The 24,156-nt window shown below is 42.8% G+C and overlaps 1 protein-coding gene across 2 annotated transcripts in view; it reads left to right on the forward strand.

Moving 5' to 3' along the window:
• Positions 1-24,156, forward strand: part of ZNF462 (zinc finger protein 462) — a 93,453-nt gene that overhangs the window by 56,477 nt on the left and 12,820 nt on the right. For both annotated transcript variants that reach the window (XM_068974530.1, XM_068974531.1), the window contains exon 9: positions 9,278-9,501. In XM_068974530.1, coding sequence (XP_068830631.1) covers positions 9,278-9,501 — 224 coding nt within the window. The remainder of the gene's footprint in view (positions 1-9,277; positions 9,502-24,156) is intronic.

Raw genomic sequence — 24,156 nt, forward strand, 5'->3', positions numbered from 1 at the left:
TTTCCTTCCTCTTCCTGCCTGTCTTCCTTCCTTTGCCTCTAACCTGGGAACGCTTTTCAGTATTTGCCACCTGCGACTCAAATGCGTTGTGTCTTCTGCTGCTGCGGGGATGTTACTCTGAAATGCCTGGTATTCAGGGGGCATTTCCAGTGTTTGCAGCATTTCCCCAGAGCCACTGCCTTTGGCCGGTGCCTTTTGTGGCATGTCACCCACGTTTGCTGCCGACCCCACGGAAGATCAACCTTAGGTCTGCCTTCTCGCCAGGCAGACTCGAGACGTGAGATGCCTGCTGGCGAGGACGTCCGCCTGCAAGCCGTGCAGGAACGTTTAGGCAGGAACCCCTGGGATCCCTTGAGGTGTGCTCCCTCAGTCACCTGGCTTTTGGTCCCTGGGCCCATGTAGCTGTCAGTGGCTCTATGTCCTCCATTGCTTGGAACAGGGCCATGAGTCATGCTACTGTGGAGCAGACAGGAGCAGTAAGACCCCACCTCAGTGGTGGAGTATCGTTTCCATTTGCTGCCTGCTGGAATCAAGCTTCCAAGGTGGCGCTAGTGGTAAAGAACCCGTTAGCCAGTGCAGGAGATGCAGGAGACTCGAGTTTGATTCCTGGGTTGGAAAGATCCCCTGGAGGAGGACATAGCAATCCACTCCAATATTCTTGCCTGGAGAATCCCATGGACAGAGAAGCCTGGTGGGCTACAGTCTGTGGGGTCACAAAGAATTGGACGTGACTGCGGACACGACTGAGCGACTTCCCTTTCACTTTTCACTTTCATGTATTGGAAAAGGAAATGGCAACCCACTCCAGTGTTCTTGCCTGGAGAATCCCAGGGACGAGGGAGCCTGGTGGGCTGTCGTCTATGAGGTCGCACAGAGTCAGACACGACTGAAGCGACTTAGCAGCAGCAGCAGAGACTTACACCCACACATGCCTGCTGGGATCAGAGTCTTGATGCCTAATGCAAGCTCGCTGACTTTACTTCCCTGAGCTGAGAGTCCAGGAAACAAGAAGGCAGAGAGAAACACTTAATGCCTGGAGCATGCCACACCCGACCCAGTGCTTCTCACACATGGTCACTTCATCATCCAGCCACACTGGGAGGGACCATACTTTGACCTGTAGTCCTGTTTTATGTATGTGAGGCTTGAAGCTGGCAAAAACAATTTTTTCTTTGTTTTAGTGTAGTGTTTTAGGGTCATTTCACAAAGAATTGAAGATATGTTAAAGATAGTTGTGCAGAACTGTAGGATTAAAAACAAGAGAGGAGATTGGGGCAATTGCAGAATAAGGAAAAAGCAGTTAAAAGTTCACGTGAAGGTATGAGAACACTCACCTAGAGTTTTGGTGTCTGCTGCAGGATCCTGTGTGCTTGTTAGCAGCGGGCTACTGTCTCAGCCCTGGGACTCCAGCCCACTTTGGGGGAGACGATAACAGAGTCAGTTTGATTTTGGGTGTTCATTAGACTTTTGAATGTTCAAGAATCTGAGGTGCTGAAACCTGGAAGGCGTTTCTCCAGGGGGGGTTCTCCTGAGGGGGCCGCTGTGTATGAAGTAGTGCATGCTGCCCCCAGCCAGAAAACAGTGGTGAACCCCCGCCCCAGCCCCTCGCTGGACCCGTGAGGGTAGAAGTAGTTCAACCAGAGTCACTCAGCCACTGAGCAGGGAAGCTGTGTGTCAACCCCAGTTTTCTGATCCCATGATCCATCCATCGTATTGCCTGTCAGTGGTTATTTAGAGTCTTTTCTCTTTATTTATAGACATAATTTATATTAGAAGAAGCATCAGCATGTGTAGAGTTTGTCCTCATTGGGGTCAGAAAGGGTACAATCTGGAATGAACATGAGTATTTGAGGACTGTTGTAATAGTGACAACACCCACAGCAATAGTTACTGTTACTGAGGACTTTTTAGGTAGCAGGTGCTGTGCTGAGTGCTCTCCAGTGAGTCATTTCATGGAATTTTAACAAAACCCTAAGTGGTAGGTGTTAACTGTTATCCCTGATAACAAGGGAGAAAACAGGTTCAGAAAGATTGAACATCTTACCCAAGGTCAAATGACTAATAAGTGACCCAGCTGGGATCTGATCCCAGGCCTGCCTCACCCCCGGTCCACATCTTTACCCACCAGGCATCACTGCCTCACTCTTGGGAAGGTGGTTGGCGTCACCCCGTTGAGCATTCCAGTGGCTGTGGTATCTGGGTCTGGGGATAGAGTCGTCTGAAGGTTGGGGGTCAGAGATGGGGACCACTGAGCTGCAGGTAGGCAGGGCACTTTGGGGTAGCATGTCTGCCATCTGCATCCTGGCCTGGCTTTGGGGTCCGTCTCAGTCAAGATGGCGTTTCAGTGGGAGCTAGTCTTGACAAAGAAGACAGGGTTGGGTGGGTGTCTGCCTGGCAGTTTTGAGCTGGGGCTGATCTCAGAGTAACAAGACGTGGCTTTCTGTGCACCTGTGTTCTCCTTACTCTGTGGATGAATAAACATCGTTGGTCTCTGGGGCCTGCAGTAAGAGATCTTTCTGAGACTTTGGTTAATTAAAATACTTGGAATGAATGGCAAGAAAAACAACTTCTGAACTGGCCCTGAGAATAAGCTGCTGTTTGTAGGAATACAGTCTCCTTAGCTTTTTGTCCAGACAAATTGCTGTATTTGAATAGGGAGGAAGGAAAAAGGAATTCATTCCACTCCTGGGTGATCTGAATGAGAAATAACCGTGGAATCACATTGGCTGCTACAAAAGAGAGCGTTCTGTTGGTCCATGCGTTCAGTAGACATGTATTATTTGCTTGTTCCTTGCTGTACCGTGCTGGGTTCTTTGGGTTAAGATGGGGTACCTGAGAGCCAGTCTGCTCTCCTCAAAAAGATGAACTGTGTGCATAAGTATGTTTAAGATAGTGAGTGATAAGTACCTAGGAGATTGACAGTGGCAGATGTATTTCTGTTTAGAGTAGAGAGAGGTGGTGGTAGGGGGGTGGCTTTCAAACTGATCCATGATAACGTTTCAGCAGTCAGAGAGGACTTGCGGTAGGTGTATTCATTATGTTGGGGACTTAACAGAAATGGATTCTTTTTCTATTTTGGAGCCTAGAAGTCTGAAATGCAGTTGTTTGTAAGGCTGTGTTCCCCCTGAAGACTCTAGGGGAGAATCCTTCCTAGATTCTTCCCAGCTTCTCCTGGCTCCCGACTTTGCTTGGCATCCCTTGCCTTGTAGCTATATCACTCCAGTCTCTCCGTCCTTCGTGTGTATGTCTGTGTGTGTGTGTCTGTGTGTGTGTGTGTGTGTGTGTCTGTGTGTCTATGTGTCTGTCTCTGTGTGTGTGTATCTGTTCTCTCTTCTTCTTACCCTGACTTTAGGGTGCACCCCAGTCCCATACAATCTTATCTTCACTAACATGTGAAGACCTCAGGTCTCAATAAGGTTGCATTCTGAGGGGCCAGGTGGACATAAATTTCTGGGGACTCCATTTGACTCATTACAGAGTGTAAGGAAAATTTTAACACACCACTCAGGTGAGTAGAGGGAAGATGTGTTTACAGAGTGAAATTAGAAGGTACTAGGAGGCAAGGCTTAGAGAAGGCAATGGCACCCCACTTCAGTACTCTTGCCTGGAAAATCCCATGGACGGAGGAGCCTGGTGTGCTACAGTCCATGGGGTTGCTAAGAGTCGGACATGACTGAGCAACTTCACTTTCACTTTTCACTCTCATGCATTGAAGAAGGCAATGGCAGCCCACTCCAGTGTTCTTGCCTTGAGAATCCCAGGGACGGGGGAGCCTGGTGGGCTGCCGTCTATGGGGTCGCACAGAGTTGGATACGACTGAAGTGACTTAGCAGCAATAGCAGCAGCTGGAGGCAAGGCTAGAAAGGTATATTCCGGTCAAATGAAAGAGGGCTTGGATCCCATCGCAGGAGTAGAATGCTACTCTGTAGACAGATGGGAAGCCGGGGTACTGATGAAATACCTGGTGAGTTCTAATTTAGCAGAGACTAAAGCCAAGGATTATAGACCCATCTCTTTGAGGCACCATGCACTTAGGTCAGATCAACATTTGATGAGGTTCACCATGATGGGACCAGTGTAAACCAGGGAAAAATTAAACCCTGAGTCTTCTGGTTCAAGGAGAAAGTGGTATGATGTTGGATGGGTTTTCATTCATGTTACAAATGAACACCCACCACATGCTAGCATTGCTTTAAGCTCTAGGGATACTGCCAGGAAGAGTCCGGCAAGGTTTGGGTACTGAAGGAGCGTGAACTTTAGTAAGAAGAGGGACAGTGAACAAGGGAAGAAATAGTTTCAGAGTACGTGAATACTTTTGGTTGCTCGGTCATGTCCAACTCTTTGCAGCCCCATGGACTGTAGCCCACCAGGCCCCTCTGTCCATGGGATCTCTCCAGGCAAGTGTGGGTTGCCATTTCCTTCTCTAGGAGATCTTCCCAGCCCAGGGATCGAACCCAGGTTTCCTGCATTGTAGGCAGATTCTTTACCGTCTGAGCCACCAGGGAAGCCAGAGTGCGTTTCTCCTGAGTTCTTCTAACTATTGGAAGCACAATGGATGCCTCATGCGTTGCTTGGCCTGGATGTCCCTTATATACCTATAGCAAACCTGAGAAATTGGGCAAAAATTGAATTATAGGCATGAGACAGTTTCATCAAATATTTATAATTACAGAGCTGTGTAATCATTGAGATGGGTCTCCATTTGGCTTATAAACTTACAGTTTCTGTTTTGCAGCCTGTAACCTCTATACACACATAAATGCTAAATATAACTGAACCCTGCAGGTGGGTATGTTTTTGGAACAAAACTAATCTCCCCTAATTTATCTGATCAGTATCATTTTTTCTTGAGGGGAAAAAAAAGATACTACAGTGAGATTGTCAGTCTTTCATCTTATTCAGTGAAATTACATGTTCCCTTCATCCCCATCACATACTTCTTCCTGTTAAAGGTACAGTTCCCAGCTCTTGTCTGGCTTGAAGAGGGTAGCTTGGCTAATGTCAAAACTTAACTTTTTACAGGAACTGTTGTGCTTATGTTTACATGTGTCTCTTTATGGTTGTATTTGGGGGTGGTGGCTTTCTGGTCCTCAGCGTTTGTCCCTGGTTTGTGAGTTAGAGTAACAGATGGATCTTTGGTTTGGGTCAGCGGGGGTCTCGGCCTTCTACCATGGCGATCTACGTTCAGCGTTGGTTGGAGTGAGTGACTTTCAAATCTCCACCCACCCCACCCCTCAGCCCCCACCCCCTGCTACCCCCGGCCTGGCACATTGTGGGGAGGAAACCCACGTGTGTTGTGGGCTGCCTGTCAGGAAGAATTGTTACTTGGTGATTCTGGGCTCCATGGTGATGTGATTTTTTTTCACTGTTTTGAGTAGAAGTGACCCCCTCTCCCCCTGACCTCCCTTTAGTAGTGGCGATTTTACAGATTATTTTCCCACCCGGCAAATACTTCTGGGCTCTTGATGAACCGCAGCACTCAATATCTTTTAAGTGTGAGTCTCTGATGGCACCCCACTCCAGTCCTCTTGCCTGGAAAATCCCATGGATGGAGGAAGCTGGTAGGCTACAGTCCATGGGGTCACAAAGAGTTGGACACAACTGAGCGACTTCACTTCACTTCACTTCAGATGAGAGACATGATCTATCTTGTAGTCAAAACTGGTGAAGTCATAGTATTTTTGCAGTCAGTGCTGGAAGCTGAGTCACAGTGAGTGTGATTCAGGCCTTGATTTCTTACCCAAGGTAATTTTGAGAGGTGTGAAGTCAAGAAAAGACCCACAGTTGTCGCTGCCCCCTGTAGGAAAAGCCCCAAGTGGCTGAGCTTCCATAGCCAAGACAGGGCTCAGGCCCTACCTGGAAACAGTCCAGTCTCCCGGCTTATATTCTTCACTGGCCTCCACCATGAATAACCTCATTCAGAAAACGGTGTCGGTCCTTTGCCCACCTTTCAGAGTCTGTCTTGTTTTTTTATCTTGGTCCTGTTAGCCATGTTTGTAGAAAGAGGGGTGGGGAAAAGGTAACTTTGTTTTCTAAAATTAACACCCATAACCCATATAACTAAGAGACTTGGGAGTTATTACAGTTAATGTTTTAGTTTGGAAATGAGGAAGTCATACCTTTCAGAATAAGTCATCAGGGAAATGACCTTTTATGAAATCCAGGAGATACTTGAAAGAAATTCAGACAAAAATGGTTGCCTTAGACACTGAGAGCTTTTGCGATTTTGAACTCTTAGGAATAAAAGGCTGAGAAGTGCACGGCATACAGATTGGACGTGACTGGAGAGTTCTTTATAGGAGAGACGGAGGAGGGTGCGTGCAGGCAAAGGTCAGCAGACCCGGGCTCCCAGGCCACAACTTTGTGCTGAATTAGAGCACTGACTTTGAGGAAGTAGCTCAACTGAGCCGTTTTCAGTTTCCACTGAAGACTCGCAAAACTGACTTTGCAGGGTGTTGTGCGAATAAAAAGTAGCCAAGAGAGTCCAACACATAACCATGCTTGAAACCTAGTGAGCTCTTAATAAGTGGGAGTGGCTGTTTCCATTCACTGTTAGAGTTTCACCTCCAAGGTATTATTCTGAACGCTCCCGACTGTGCAGAATGCACTGAGACACACATAGTGAAATTGAAACTGCGAAGAAAACTAACCAAAGGAATTGAGAAAGGAGACCTATAAGAAAAAACAAGTTTGAAAGAAGCAATTATTTACAGCGGAGAAGGGAAGGCTGGAGAGCAACTGAATGACTGTCTTCAAGGTGTTGGAGGCATCGTTACGCGGAAACTTAGAGCCAGCTGTTCTCTGTCTCCACCGAGGTGGACAGAACCAGGGCAGGCGGGAGAGGCCAGAGCCAAAGAAAGAGCGGGGAAGCAGTAGAAATGCCAAAATTGTATAAATCAGTAACAAACACAGAGCAGTGGAGGGGGGTGCAAGTCTCAAAGAAGGTGCCAGAAAAGTTCACATCAATAGTTTGCCATGACCTCCTGAGGTGTTGGGTGTGGGGGCCGATCTCCTGGCTTCAGCCTGGACCCCCATCTCTTGCCATGGGCGCCAGCCTCCTCCTGTCTTCAAGTCCAGGATGGCTGGACTGAATACTTGGCCCTTGACTTGGACCAGTGTCTGAACCAGGGTGCCTCTTATCTTGCCTTCTCATGATGCAGCTGTCTGGAGCCATCTTCTGTTGTCACGATGAGGAGGAGGGGGCACTCCTGGCTTTGGTGGGCAGGGGCCTGGGGTGCTGATACACATCCTGCAATGCATAGGAAACCTCGCAGAGGAAAGAATTATCTGGCATCAAAACATCAGTAGCGTTGCGATTGAGAAATCCTGGATTAGAGGCATAGAACGACCATCATAGCCCTGGCTTCCTTCAGGCTCATTAGTTTAAACCAAAGCATTTTTTTTTTCCTCCCATTTACACCAAACCATGGAACTAACTGAATGGTTAGAAGACTGTTACAACATTTGCTATTCTAAGAAAATGTGTGGATTCCATTATAATCATGTGTTTCTTAGCTGTCTGCGCTACTTTGGTTTAAAAATATTTATATTTCTAAATAAGCGACTGACTCTTTGTATAGGGAAAATAACATATGCATTAGAGCTCCCGGGAGTATGGTGCAGACACCAACCTTCCACGCTTCCTCTGCCCACATTCTCGCTGGCCAATTAATCGCTGCATTCAGGGACTCCCAAGGCAGGGACTGCCCTGCAATGAGCATGTGCTGGTTAAGAGGCAGCCAGGCCTTCGGGTGGGAGAAACTCCCCAAGGGGCAGACACAGCCCAGCCCAAGAGGGAGGGCTCCCAGAGCGAGCGACTTCAGCACACAGCATCCTGATGCTCTGTGAATGTTGCTCCTGGTGACCGAGGATATAGCGCGCCTTCCTGACTTAATAATACATTGCTGTTTCTAAATAATATAAGTGTATGTTGTGTGCGTCCATTTGTAAACTTTCAGAGTCTTCTGAAATCCAGACACAGCATGAAAACACATGCTATATTTGATCCTTGCATAAATAGCACAGATTTTAATTTTATCCCAGTTATGGATATCTGGCGCGTGTGCCGATACTCTGGGCAGACTGGTGTGAAATTTAATTTGAGCAGTTAAACACAAGGGTGAGAGAGTACAAAATAAACAAGCACACACACACACACACACACACACACACACACACACACTTCCAGCCCTACAGCATTTGGTATGTTAACGGGAAAAGCACCCAAATCCTCTCTCTTTTATTTTCTCCCTTGGTGACAATCACATTACAGATTTGTCTGAAAAGGCACAAATCCTGCACATCTCCCACGCCACCCCCACCCCACCTCTCCTGGAAGATTGCCTGCAGACATTTCATCTGCCGGAGCTCTTCCAGAGTTGGGGTTGGAGTTTCAGTGAATGAAAGTGTCCAGTATTCTTTGTTTTCAGATTTGATCTTAGAGATTCTTTTGGTTTCAAGAAAAGGCAAACAGTCTCCTTGAGAACTTCTTGGAAGGGGAAACAGGAATGGAATTAGAAATGATGGGAGAGAGCCGATTTGCGGTTCAGTAGGCAGACATGGGTGGGGTACCAGGTTAGGCAGTTTCAGCGTCTGTGACCTTGGGAGACGGCCTTGAAAGCTCAGTTCCTTGTTTTACCTCTTTGTAGAAATGGGACTAACTTCGGCCTAACAGTTGCTAGGGAGGTATACAGTGGTGGCACATAGGTGCTCCAAGAATGTCATTATCCTTCCCCCTTACGGACATCTTGTTGTTGTTGTTGTTTAGTTGCTAAGTCATGTCCAACTCTTTTATGACCCCGCAGACTGTATTTAACCCTCCAGGCGCCTCTGTCCATGGCATTTCCCAGGCAAGAACACTGGAGTGGTTAAGGACATCTCTGTAAGCCTAAATGCCACTTGCTGGGGAAGTAAGATGCGCTGGTGGTTGCTGCTGATAATCATTCATGTTAGTGAAACTTCTATTCTTGTCTCCCCCTTTAATCACCTCCATTCAGAAATCCGCAGCACCTTTCAGCCCGCCCACTCCTATTTATAGGTCTTTCTGGGTATCAAGTACACAGAGCTTTTGGCCTGAGAAGCACCCACGTGTCCCAGTGGACTGTGGACTTGGGGGGTTGGGAAGGAGGGACAGTGGCATGTGTGTGTGGTTCACAGACCTGCAGCCATGAGAAATTTCAACAGTAGATGGGGGAATTTTTCCTTATACTCCCGAGAAAGACCGTCTTGCTTTCCATCAGTAAAAGTTCCCATCTTTGTATTCAATTTGTTTCCACAGAAGAGCGGGTTGTCCCCATTGAAGTGTGCCGATCCAAACTGTCCAAATACTTGCAGGGAGTAGTTTTCCGCTGTGATAAGTGTACCTTCACCTGCTCCAGTGACGAGAGCCTCCAGCAACACATAGAAAAGCACAATGAACTGAAACCTTACAAATGCCAGCTTTGCTACTATGAGACCAAGCACACGGAAGAACTGGACAGCCACCTTCGGGATGAGCATAAGGTAGGGGCCTGGCCTCCCCGTTCCCACCCTCGGCACAGCGTTGGGAGGGGCCGGGCCGAATCTAGCTGTGCTGCTCTGTGCAGGACAGACGCACGTGCTAAAATAATGTTTGAAGTGAGGTTCAGTTTATTCTATTGTCAGTGAACTGTAAGGTCATTTTAGAAAATTGGAGCACAGATGAGGGAAAGAAAGCCATCCGTAATGCCACCCCCCACATCTGACTGCTTAATGGTTTTGGTCTCTTCTGTACCCACTTTGCTTTGTTTTATTTCATTCTGAGTATATGTGATCCGTTCTATGAAAGAGTGTATCTTCTCTTTCTTGTTTTCATCTTACCCTAACTAGAGTACTTTACCATATTATTTTAAATGTATTATCACAAAGCTTGATAATTTTTTTCTGTAAAGGGCTAGGTAGAAAATATTTTAGGCTTTGCAGGCCAGATGGTCTCAGTGGCAACAATGCAGCTCTGCCCTTGTAGCAAGAAAGGAGCCCTAGAGAAGACATCAATGAATGGACATGGCTGTGCTTCAAAAAGAACTTTGTTTATAAAATTAGGCAACAGGCTGTGGACCCATAGTTACTGGCCCCCTCTTCTCTCTGCTGGCTCTGCCAGCAAGTGTGCCTCAATCGTGTAGGTTGTTTCCCAGTATATTGCTGGCTACAGAAATTTCCCACGGCATTGCTATTCATGTCTAAGCATTAATTATAAGGACTGTAAAATGTGTGTTATATTTGTGGGAGGGAACAAATTGGTACAAGAACCAAAATATGGGATTTATGAAAAAAATTCTCTTCCAAAAGTCTCCTGATCAGAGGGTAAGATATCCCAGGCGGCTTCCTCACTTCTCAGGGGATAGCATAGCACAGATTAAGACCGTTGTTTCTGGTTTTGTATATTGTCCAGAGTTCAGGGAGTGTGTGTGTGTGTGTGTGTGTGTGTGTGTGTGTGTGTGTGGAAGCGGGGCGGGGCATATGATTAGTATAGTATTTGTTTCATGAAAAGAGCCTGTTGAAATGTTTTGTAATTAACCAACGAATCCCAAACATCTAGTGAGTGTTTACTTAAGGCACAATGAGAAGCACTTTTGGTATTGTTTCCTTTTTCTTGCTGTGTACTGTCAGTGGAAATACAGTTCCTCTTTTCTGGCCTTACAAACCCAAGTTAGAAAGATTCCTGTCTGAGTCATGTACACCCAAGGGTTAGAATTTTTCTGTAGGGTGTTGAGAGAAGGCTGAACTTTATCACCCACTTACCATATAATGACATTATTGCTAACTTCTCTGCTTTGGAATGCATTCATTTTCTAATGTCTCCCCAAAATGAAAGCAGAGAAAAGCCTGAATTACCTCACTTAAAAGCTTTTAATACCAGAAAAAAAAAAAAAAAACAAATTTTAATGCCCTTTCATATTCAAACTTCCTTGGCAATTTCTGCCCCCACACTGAAAGGAAAGTCACTCATCTATCTCAGGCTAAGCTGTTTACATTTATGTGCTTGTGTCTTATTTATGTTACCACCTCAGGTCTTTTTATTACAGTGTTGAAGCCGTCAGACTAGTATTTTGGGACAGAGCAAACCTGGAAAGTAGATTCTTCCCCAGTGGTTGCATGGTAGCTGTGAGTCACTGGGGAACTCCAGACAAGACTAGAAACCATACCAGATATGGAAGCAGGTGGGACTGTGCGGGCTTTAGAATAAGCATCGGGCAAATAGGTTACTCAGGAAACTAGGAGCCCAGTTAAGAACTTCTGGAGCCAAACAGACCTAGGATTGAATTCTGTCTTCACCACTTAACTATAACTGCTTCAGCAAGTTACTTCAATTTCTGTATCTGTTTCCTGATCTGTAAATGGGAATTGCATATCCTTACATACTTTACTCAGAAATTTTGTAAGATTAAACGAAGTCCTGGTATCTCCTACACTTTGAGAACCGTGTCTCAGTGTGTCTGTGAGTTGAACTGTGCTCAGGTTTGAGAACCACCCATGAGAAAGGTAGTTACAGTTCCTAAAGACCTAAAATAGACTATAAAATCACCGACTATACTTTGCATTTTAGACATGGGCTTTGATATGTTGTATTTTCACTGTGCTGTGCTTGGTTCTTTAATCTTACTCTCATGGTTGACCAGCTTATTAAGTCCAATGAGCACCTAATTGAGGCTAAAGAATCGCCACTCTCAGCATGCCTAATGATCTCCATCTTTGTCTCAGTTGTTGTTAAGTGTGTGAGACTTGTGCTTGTTAATGATTCCTTCTTTTCTAAATGATGAATACAAAATGCAGTTTGAATTTTTGAAATAATTACCCACACACTGTTTTATAAACAAAGACAGCTGCTGAAAGTGAATTTTTGACTGATAGACAGTGACATTATGCATTACTTAAAAATGGTCATTCCTTGGGGTAAAGGATATACAGAAGTCTGATTTCAGCTTTCCTGAAAAGGTTATAAGAGTGTCAATATACAGTGTACTAAAGAGAAGTTTGCTAATGATTGAGATACAAAAGTCAAGAACCATAAGGTAAGAATGAGAAATTAAAGCCAAAGAATTGGAAAGGAAGAAATAAAACTGTTTTTGTTCACAGACAATGTGATCTTTGTAGGTAGAAAATCCTAAATAATCCATTGAAAAAGATACTAGAATATTCATGAGTTTATCAAAATTGCAGGATACAATCAATAATAAAATTCTATACACTAGTAATGGACAATCTGAAAATGAAATTTTAAGATCAATTTCATTTATAATGTCAAAAAGAATAAAATGCTTAAGAATAAGCGAAACCGTGAAAGCTATCTTCTGAAAACTACAAAAGCTATTGAGAAACAAAAGAACTAAATTAATGTGATATATACCATACTCATGGATTAGAAGACTCAATATTGGGAATGCTTCCCAAACTGATCTACAGATTCAGTGTAGTCTATCAGAATCTCAGTAGGCTTTTTTCTTTGGTAGAAATTGATAAACTCACACAAAAATGTATATAGAAATGCAAAGGACCTAGAATAGCATAAGCAGTATGAAAAAAGAACATAATTGGAAGACTCATCCTTCCTGATTGCAACTTTTACTGTAAAGCTACAGTGATCCAGAAAGTATGGTATTGATATAAGGACAGATATATGATCAGTGGTGCAGAAGAAAAAGTTCAGTAATAAATCCTGATATATGTGGACAGTTGATGTTTATCAGAGGTGCCAAGGTAATAAGGAAACGATAGTTTTTCAACAAGTAGTGTTGTTCCAGTTGGATTTCCATGTGGAAAATAGAGATTGTTGACCCTTATGTCACTCGATGGACATGAATTTGAGCAAACTTCAGGAGATAATGAAGGACAGGGACACTTGGTGTGCTGCAGTCCATGGGGTCACAAAGCGTCATACACCACTTAGAAACTGAACAAGAAACACAATGTCGCTCAAATTTCTCTTGGGGAAAAATTCTTAGATATGATATAATAGCTGTGATCATTAAAAAAATCAATAAATCAGGTGTCATCAAAATTAAATTGTTTCTCTTCAGAAGACACCATTAAGCAAATGAAAAGGCAAGCAACAGATTGGAGGCAAATATTTGCAAAATAACTGTCTAACAAAAGACTTCAACCAAAATATATAAAGAACTTTTGCAACTCAGTAATAAGAAGATTAACAGTTCAATTAAAAATGAGGGAAAGTTCTGAATAGGCACTTTATGTAGGAGGATATGCAAATAAGCTCATGAAAAGATGCTTAATAAGACTCACCATTAATAAGACCCATCCACTAGAACGGCTAAAACTAAGAAGGCCGATAGCACCAAGTGTTGATGAGGATGTGAAGAGACGACTGAAAATCTCACGCATGGCTGAACGGAATGTTATCTGGCACATCTGCTTTGGAGCATTTTGTCAATTTGTTTAAAAGTGAAACCCACACTTTACCATCTGATCCAGCAAGTCTGCTGTCACATAAAGTGGCTGCATAAACAAAATGTGCTGTATCCAGACAGTGGAATACTACTGATCAATGAAAGAAATGGGCTACTGACACGTGTAACAGTGTGGCTAAATCTCAGAATCATCACGTTCAACGGACAAAGTGAAAGTCATTCAGTCGTGTCTGACTCTTTGCGACCCCCGTGAACTGTAGCCTGCCAGGTTCCTCTGTCCATGGGATTCTCCAAGCCAGAATACTGGAGTGGGTAGCCGTTCCCTTCTCCAGGGGATCTTCCCAACCCAGGGAAGGAATCCAGGTCTCCCACATTGCAAGCAGATTCTTTACCATCTGAGCCACCACAGAAGCTCAAAGCCAGACACAAAATACTAGATGTGCAATTTCTAGAAAAGGCAGAATTAAGGAGACAAAGCAGATCAGAAGCTGTTTGGGACTGGAGGTTTGGAGCAGAGATCAATGGCAGATGGTATGAGGGAGCTTCTTAGAGTCATAGAAGATGGTGGAGAGTTGTACCAATGCATACATTTACTAAAACTCATGGAAATGTTCATTTGAAATAGGTTAATTTTATGGTAATTATACCTAAAAGATGCAAGTTCCCCATGAGCTGACACATGGTCAGCCTTCAGTACATGTTAATTTTGTGCAGTCTTCTTACAAGGTGCATCTTGAGAACAGATAGATCTATAAAGATGCAGAGATCCAGATGAATGTGTATACTGTCAAAAATAAAACGTGCAAAAGACGTAGCAGTTGGTTCTAAACTGAGGTTTACTTGCTTTTCTAGTAAAATGATGTGTTGAGTGTGTTGCTCATTACATTCTTCCACGAGTAGCTTTAGGTGATTTTGTGTGGTGGAGAGAATATATACAAGAAACTAAAAGACACTATGGGGTGTATTTTCAGTCACAGAAGTTCATTAAACAGAACTGGACATTCAAAACTGGACTCCTAAATTCTGCCTTCAAAGCTTGTAAACTTCAGGAATGTCTCTGAAGATGTCAGGCTGTTATCATTTCATGGACTGGACAGAATACTCGTTCAGCAGAAAGGATCCCTGAAATCAAATAATCACTGAAGAACGAAACTCTCAAGTGCCCTGAATTTACACTGCTGTGTTTATCCTCAGAATGCGAAGGTGAAATAGAAAAGGAGTGGCATCAGTACTTTCATTTTTTCTCTTTTTATTTGTTTTAGCACCTTCATTTTTCAGGTGTCACAGAATCTTGTCTTCCTCCATCTTTTCCTTTGCACCAGTGAACAAAGAATCTTACTTAGAATCTCTTGGAATCTAAAGTCAACAGTAGAGGCTATTTGGAATTTTAGTTTTTCATCCTTCAACTCCCCCCCTTTTTCTTTTCTATCTCATAAAGTCTTCTCGAGGTGGACTATTCTGTCCTTTCAATCTCTCTCTGTGTTCCTCCCTCTCTCTCACACACACACACGAATGAAATTATGTGTCAGTAATGCCGTCTATTAGGAATGCTGGTGCAAGGTGAAGATGTAACATTTCTAGGAACCTTGAAGTCGTGAAAAAAGCCAAACCTCACACTTCTCACGTTTGGAAAACCACACATATATTTTTCTTTGAAGAAAGTTTAAGTATCTGCAATACCTTGTTAGTGTTCTTTATGATTCTGAAGTCTCTTTGCTAGTTTAAGGAACATAAAAATATATTATCTCTAACATGGTTTGCTCGTAAAATTGTCATGTTAGCTATATTAAATTTAGAAGGATAGTCTATTCAGGCAATACACATTCACTAATTGAATTTACTTTGAAATGTTTTTAATTTTTTATACAAATGGAGCCTCAGGCGGCTGAACTCTAAGGAACTCGTATCTCTTACTTTTTGTCATTTTGAAGGAAGCAGCAGAACATTCAGCTTAGGAGGAATAGCCAATGTTTTACTTATTCCAGTAAAATTGTTCCACTCTCTGGACCAGTGAAATCCATGATGGCAAAAAAAAGTTACATCAAATATTTGTTTCCAGCAAAGGAAATAAGAAATAAAAGAAGAACCTTTGCCGACTCCAAACCATAAAATACATTTTAGGCCATGCTTTTTTGGACTGGGTTTACTTTCTGAACTAAGTACTAGCATTCTAGCTTTATCACCTCCATGGGTTCCTGCAAGCTGAAGTCTTTTCAAAAGATTGTCATTTCATCTCTGCTCTCCCTCGTGTTAGTTGCTTCTGAATTTGTCAACTGTAGACCTGCTTCTTTCATGTATTTTGGAAGACTAAAAATATCAGAGGTAGATGAGCAAAAGGTGTGGTAATTTTTCAGAGGGATGTGCCTGGCAGAACCATAGATGATATTTCTCAAGTAGGTATTTGGAAATGTTCTTAGCCTGTAACCTTTGGAACAGTCCACTAAAGTCTTCTGCCAGTGGGACTTCCCTAATGATCCAGTGGTTAAGATTTGACCTTCCAATGTAAGGGGTAAGGGTTTGATCCTTGATCCTTGAGCTAAGATACCACATGCCTTATGACCAAAAAAGTAGAATATAAACACCAGAAACCATATTGTAACAAATTCAAGAAAGACTTTAAAAATGGGACACATCAAAAAAAAAAATCTTAAAAATGCATACATTTGTTGCTGTTCAGTCTCCCAGTCGTGTCTGACTCTTTGCAACCCCATGGACTGCAGCACACCAGACCTCCCTGTCCCTCACCATCTCCCAAAGGTTGCCCAAGTTCTTGTCCATTGCCTCGGTGACGCCATCCAGCCATCTCATCCTCTGACGCCCTCTTCTCCTTCTGCCCTCAATCTTTCCCAGTCATCAGGGACTTTTCCAATAAGTCAGCTGTTCTCATCAGATGACCAAAATATTGGAGCTTCAGCTTCAGTCCTCCCAATGAGTATTCAGGGTTCATTTCCTTTCGTATTGACTGGTTTGATCTCCTTGCTGTCCAAGGGACTCTGAGTCTTTCCCGCAACACGGTTCGAAGGGAATGGCAAACCACCCCAGTATACTTGCCATGAGAACCTCATTAACTGTATAAAACACAAAAAGATAAGCACCGAAAGATGAGTTTCCCAGGTTGGATGGTGTCCAATATGCTATTGGGGATGAGCAGAGGACAACATACTTACATACGTACATAAAAAATAAAGTATCCAGCCAAAATGAATGGCCTCTGCTTCCAAACTTGCGTAGAACTTTCCTTCTTCGTCTATTCAGGCATGTGTTCATGCAGCCTCAGCTTGTATTTAACTCTTAACATGATTCTGTCTTGCCACTGGGTGCAACATTCTTAAAATGAAAGCCACAATGTTTACCTCTCTTTCCTTCTCAAATCTCACCATGGTGCCCTGCATATAATTAAGTCTCCACTAGCTGGTTGCTAAATAAATCAATAAGTGAAATCACTTTTCAGATGAGAAATTTTAAGTATCCTGTTTGTCCAAATAACCAGAACATGGCAGCAGCAGCATCTTGGCCTCTGGATTTCGAGTTCTGGAGATTGGCAACAGCTCAGTTGGCCAACAGCAAAATTCTTTGACTTTTAACGATGCCTTTCACTTGGCTTTCTTGAGTGCTTGTGACTGGGGTTATGCTGAGATTCTCAAAATGATTGATTTCATCTGAACTTTTGCTAAGTCAGGTCTGGCAACAGCGTGTTTTCTGTTCTAACTCAATGATCCCAAAAGAAAGTAGGTACTCTCCTTGACGTCTATGTGCCATACCCTTCCGGTCCTTTACCAGCCTTCATTCTTACTGTCCTTGTCCTTAAAATGGTTTTTACTTTTGAAGAAAATATTCTCAAAAGATTCTTCCTGCTTCATCCCATCAAACTTTGGAATGAACATTATTGTCACAGTACTTTTTTCTCCCTTACTCTTGTGTTCAGCCAGTGTCCCATGGATAATTTGTACATGTTTTGTAAGCAGTTTTGCATTTCAACAGATGATCTGTATTCTAATGGGGAAAGCGGGAGCTGTGTCACCTGAAGGTGTGAGTTCAAGCCTGGCCTATCACTTAACTTGTTTTGTGTTCTGTTTGCCTCATCTACAAATATGGAAGATGACACATAGCTTGCAGATTGATCATAAGGGTTACGTGATATGTGTAAAAATGACTGTATTAATTTTTAGCATATAATTATTTGGTAAGCATTAGAATACAGCCCTGGGGTTTCTTTGGAAGGAATGATGCTAAAGCTGAAACTCCAGTATTTTGGCCACCTCATGCGAAGAGTTGACTCATTGGAAAAGACTCTGATGCTGGGAGGGATTGGGGGCAGGAGGAGAAGGGGACGACAGAGGATGAGATGGCTGGATGGCATCACCGACTCGATGGATGTGAGTCTGAGTGAACTCTGGGAGTTGGTGATGGACAGGGAGGCCTGGCGTGCTGCAATTCATGGGGTCGCAAAGAGTCAGACACGACTGAGCGACTGAACTAAACTGAGAACAAAATCTTTTAGAAAAATGTCCAGTTTTATTAGCAAGCAAATTTATACCTTGGCATACAATATTATGAAGTCCTTTATACTTTATGATTGCCTCTGGTAAATTCAGTAACATGTGTCAACTAGATGACTGGCCTTATACTCTGCACTGAGCCTATAAAACTAAGTGAGAAATGGTTGCTACCCTGGAAGAGTTTATAAGCAAGCAAGTGAGATGAGCTTAAACAAAGAGTCACAGCCAGCATGGTAAGTACTAGATAAAAGTTTCTATCAAATAGGAGGGCAGCATACTTGCTTAGCAAGTGTGTCATGACTCATCTTTCATAGAACCTTAATACACCGGGCTGCTTTCTAGAAGCTTTTCCAAGAGCTCTGATTGAAAGGCTCATTGAGAATTCACGACTTTTACCTGCGTCTTTGACCATCTCCCGGTAAGATTCGTAGAGACAACACTTTGCTGAACCTTTGTCCCACTGGTTCCTTTCCCTCATTCCCATTCTGACTTTCAGAGACAGGCAAAGAAGATCCACTGGGGAAGCCACCTGAAAGCCTAAGTCAGGGGTGGGCAAACGCTGGCCCGTGGACCAAATCAGAACCACTGCCTGTTTATATGGCCTGACAGCCAAGAATGGTTTTGACATTTTTTAATAGGTTGACAAAAATCAAAAGAGTAATATTTCATGACATGTGAAATTACATGAAATTCAAATCTCAATGTCCCTAAGTACAGTTTCCTGGGAACACAGTCACGCTCATCCATTTCCGTATTATCTGTGACTGCTTTCAAGATAGAGGATAATTGAGTAGTTGTGGCACACTATGTGGTCCAGAAAGCCTAAGAAAACTTGCTCAACTGGCCTTTCGCAGAAAAATTTTCTGGCCTGGGCCATAAGTCCTTTAAAGTCTTTGTAACTACATATTCTCAGTTTGTGACTGACATGGTCATTTCTGATGTCAGAGGCAGTTTTTCCATGTTCTCTGCTGTCACTTCTTCTAGAAGTAAGAAGTTCGCTTGGCCTTTCTCCTTAACATGAGCATGCACCGTTAGGTAATGTGCACACCCTGCTCGGGTGTCTCTTTTTCAATGTACAAGTGTTAAAAGTCGCTAGGAGGGGGCCTCTGGAAAGGTTAAGTAGATTTTTCTTCATCATCATCTCCTCCACTTGATGTCTGCTAGGCAACCTGTAGATGAGAGCGCCCAGTGTCATTCTTCCCTTTACAAGCAAGTTTATATCAGTCTTTCCTGCAAAACTGGTTTGTCCCCCAGGACAGTTTGAAAATGCATGTGCAACTTGGTTATATTTGTAAATCACACAACATTCCTCTCCTCTTAGAAGTAAGAACTCGAATTCTTAGAAGAATTCTTAGAAGTAAGAATTAGTATGGAAATTCCTCTGCTAAGGACAGATCAAAACCATTTTGCTGACTGGCTAGCAAGCAACGAACAAAGAGACAAATGTAGTGCTGCAGCTTGAGCATCCAGCGTGAGCGTGGAAGGGTGTGCAGTGTCCCCACTTCAGTGTGAAGGGGAACAGGTTTTGCTGCTCATTGGCACTTCATCTCACTTCCTTACTAGACAAGTTTTCACACAGTTCTGCGTGAGTAGCCCTCACAGGTGACTTTGGGTTCATGGACATTCACAAATCCCTTTACTGTCTTGAGTGATTATGTATTTGAACAGTCTACCCTTTAAAAGCGTGGATGGCTTCTTCTGCCTTCAGAAGGCTCCAAGGAGCCAGGTTCTAGAACGCATACTCAGCCTTGCTCTCTTTCTCCCTCTGTTGTGGCCCTTTTGGGAAACAAGGTGATAAATTGCTTCTCATCTCCAAAGAAAAAAAGTGAATGTCCCTCCATAGGTCTTCTGGCCCATTAAGAAGTTGGTCAGATACCCACTAGTTTCTGGGTCCAGAAAGTACTGATCATGTACCAGTGTGAACATTTTAGAAGCCAACTTAGAAATATATTGGAACTGTAATACAAAATCTGTATATCATTTGACTTTGACACAATTTCATGTCTAAGAATTTAGCCTATAAAATCTAAACATGAAAGAAACGTTTATATACTGTAAGTCTTACTACTGTGTTTTTTTAAAATTAATCTATTTTTAAAAAATTTATATTGGAGTATAGTTGAATTACAGTGTTGTATTAATTTCAGGTGTATAGCAGAGCGGTTCAAATATATATATATGTGTGTGTATATGTGTATATATATATATATACACATATATACATATATATCCGTTATTTTTCAGATTATTTCCCCATATAGGTTATTACAGAATATTACAGAATATCCCCTGTGATATACAGTAGGTCCTTATTAGTTATCTGCTTTCTATATAGTAGTGTGTATATATCAATCCCAATCTCCCCGTTATCCCTACCCCTCTCCCCCCCATTACAGTAAGTTAGTATTATACATCTATAACCCTATCTCTGTTTTGTAAATATGTTCATTTGTGCCATTTTTTTAAGATTCCACATATAAGCGATACCGTATGATAAATGTCTTTCTCTGACTTACTTCACTGAGTGTGATGATTTGTGGGTCCATCCATGTTGTTACAAATGTCATTTTCCTTCATTTTTCTATGGCTAAGTAGTACATGGTGGTTTAGTTGCTAAGCAGTTGAGCTATTTTCGAATCCTAAAAGATGATGCTGTGAAAGTGCTGCACTCAGTATGCCAGCAAATTTGGTAAACTCAGCAATGGGCACAGGACTGGAAAAGGTCAGTTTTCATTCCAATCCCAAAGAAGGGCAATGACAAAGAATGTTCAAACTATCACACAACAATCACACTCATCTCACAAGCTAGCAAAGTAAGGCTTAAAATTCTCCAAGCCAGGCTTCAACTGTACGTGAACCATGAATTTCCAGGAGTTCAAGCTGAAATTAGAAAAGACAGAGGAACCAGAGATCAAATTGCCAACATCCACTGGATCATAGAAAAAGCAAGAGAGTTCCAGAAAAACATCTACTTCTGCTTTATTGATTATACCAAAGCCTTTGACTGTGTAGATCACAACAAACTGTGGAAAATTCTGAAAGAGATCAGAATACCAGACCACCTTACCTGCCTCCTGAGAAATCTGTATGCAGGTCAAGAAGCAACAGTTAGAATTGGACATGGAACAACAGACTGTTTCCAAATCGGGAAAGGAGTACGTCAAGGCTGTGTATTGTCACCCCGCTTGTTTAACTTATATGCAGAGTGCATCATATGAAACGCTGGGCTGGATGAAGCACAAGATGGACTCAAGATTGCCGGGAGAAACATCAATAACCTCAGATATGCAGATGACACCACCCTTATGGCAAAAAGTGAAGAGGAACTGGAGAGCCTCTTGATGAAAGTAACAGAGGAGAGTGAAAAAGATGGCTTAAAACTCAGCATTCAGAAAACTAAAATCATGGCATCTGCTCCCATCACTTCATGGCATACAGATGGGGAAACACTGGAAATAGTGACAGACTTTATTTGCTTGGGCTCCAAAATCACTGCAGATAGTGAGTGCAGCCATGAGATTAAAAGACACTTGCTCCTTGGAAGGAAAGTTGTGATCAACCTAGACAGCATATTAAAAAGCAGAGACATTACTTTGCTGACAGATGTCCGTCTAGTCAAAGCTATGGTTTTTCCAGTAGTCATGTATGGATGTGAACGTGGACTATAAAGAAAGCTGAACGCTAAAGAATTGATGCTTTTGAACTGTGGTGTTGGAGAAAACTCCTGAGTCCCTTGGACTTACAAGGAGATCCAACCAGTCCATCCTAAAGGAAATCAGTCCTAAATATTCATTGGAAAGACTGATGCTGAAGCTGAAGCTCCAGTGCTTTGGCCACCTGATGCGAAGAGCTGACTCATTGGCAAAGACCCTGATGCTGGGAAAGATAGAAGGCAGGAGGAGAATGGGACCACAGAGGATGAGAAGGTTGAATGGCATCACCAACTCGATGGACATGAGTTTGAGCAAGCTTCAGGAGCTGGTGGTGGACAGGGAAGCCGGGTGTGCTTGCAGTCCGTGGGGTGGCAAAGAGTTGGACACGACTGAGCGACTGAACTGAACTGACTGATATTGTTCTCTATAGTGGTTGTACCAATTTACATCCTCACCAACAGTGTAGGAAGTTTCCCTTTTCTCTACTTCTTCTCCAGCACATGTTGTTTATAGACATTTTCTGTGGGAACCCACACCATACAGCATGTGAGATCTTAGTTTCCCAACCAGAGATTGAACCTGTGCCTCCTACTGTGGAAACTTAGCGAGTCTTAACCACCAGACTGCCAGGGAAGTCCCGACTTGTAAACTCTTTAATGATGACCATTCTGACCAGTATGAAGTGATATATAATTGTTGTTACAATTTGCATTTCTCTAATAATTAGCAATGTTGAGCATCTTCTAATATATTTATTGGCCATATGTCTTCTTTGGAGAAATGTCTATTTAGATCTTCTGTCTACCTGGGTTTTTTGGTTTTTTGATATTGAGCAGTATGAGCTGTTTATATATTTTAGGCATTACTCCCTCATTGGTCACATCGTTTTCAAATATTTTCTCCCATTCTGTGGGTTGTCTTTTCATTTCATTGATGATTTCCTTTGCTGTACAAAACATTTTGGGTTTCATTAGGTCCCATTTTTTTTTAAATTTCCCTTGGATAGAAAAATACTGCTGTGATTTATGTCAAAGAGTATTTTGCCTATGTTTTAATCTTAGAGTTTTATAGTATCCAGTCTTATATTTAGGTTTTTAATCCATTTTGAGTTTAAGAGTTGACTCATTGGAAAAGACTCTGATGCTGGGAAGGATTGGGGGCAGGAGGAGAAGGGGACGACCAAGGATGAGGTGGCTGGATGGCATCATGGACTCGATGGACGTGAGTCTGGGTGAACTCCGGGAGATGGTGATGGACAGGGAGGCCTGGCGTGCTGCAATTCATGGGGTCTCAAAGAGTCGGACACGACTGAGCGACTGAACTGAACTGAGTTTATTTTTGTGTATGATGTTAGAGAACGTTCTAATTTCATTCTTTTACATATAGCTGTCCAGTTTTCCCAGTACTACTTATTGACTCAGTTCAGTTCAGTCCCTCAGTCATGTCCAGCTCTTTGCGATCCCATGGACTGCAAGCACACCAGGCTTCCCTGTCCATCACCAGCTCCCAGAGCTTGCTCAAACTCATGTCCATCGAGTTGGTGAGGCCATCCAACCACCTCATCTTCTGTCATACCCTTCTGCTCCTGCCTTCTATCTTTCCCAGCATCAGGGTCTTTGCCAGTGAGTCAGTTCTTCACATCAGGTGGCCAAAGTACTGGAGTTTCAGCTTCACCATCAGTCCTTCCAGTGAATATTCTGGACTGATCTCCTGTAGCATTGACTGGTTTGATCTCCTTGCAGTCCAAGGGACTCTCAAGAGTCTTCTCCAACACCACAGTTCAAAAGCATCAATTCTTCAGCATTCAGCTTTCTTTATAGTCCAACTCTCACATCCATACATGACTATTGGAAAAACCATAGCTTTGACTGGATGGACCTTTGTCAGCAAAGCAATGTCTCTGATTTTTAATACACTGTCTTGGTTGGTCATAGGTTTTCTTCTAAGGAGCTAGCATCTTTTAATTTTATGGCTGCACTCACCATCTACAGTGATTTTAGAGCCCCCTCCCCCAAATAAAGTCTCTTACTATTTCCATTGTTTTCCCATTTATTTGCCATGAACTGATGGGACCAGATGCCATGAACTTAGTTTTCTGAATGTTGAGTTTTAAGCCAACTTTTTCCTCTCTTCCTTCACTTTCATCAAGAGGCTCTTCAGTTCTTATTCACTTTCTGTCTTAAGAGTGGTATCGCCTGCGTATCTGAAGTTACTAATATTTCTCCTGGCAGTCTTCATTCCAGCTTCTGCTCCATCAAGCCCAGCATTTCTCATAATATACTCTGAATATAAGTTATATAATCAGGGTGAAAATATACAACCTTGATGTACTCCTTTCACGATTTGGAAACAGTCTGTTGTTCCATGTCCCATTCTTACTGTTGCTTCTTTACCTGCACACAGGTTTCTCAGGAGGCAGATAAATATTCCAGTTTGTTGTGATCCACACAATTAAAGGCTTTGGTGTAGTCAATAAAGCAGAAATATTTGCTTTACTTCATGCTTTTTCTTGCAGAACTCTCTTCCTCTTTTGATGATCCAACAGATGTTGGCAATTTGATCTCTGGTTCTTCTGCCTTTTCTAAATCCTGCTTTAACATCTGGGAGTTCACAGTTCATGTA

The sequence above is a fragment of the Capricornis sumatraensis genome, chromosome 6, assembly GCF_032405125.1.
Source record: "Capricornis sumatraensis isolate serow.1 chromosome 6, serow.2, whole genome shotgun sequence".
NCBI classification, from domain to species: domain Eukaryota; kingdom Metazoa; phylum Chordata; class Mammalia; order Artiodactyla; family Bovidae; genus Capricornis; species Capricornis sumatraensis.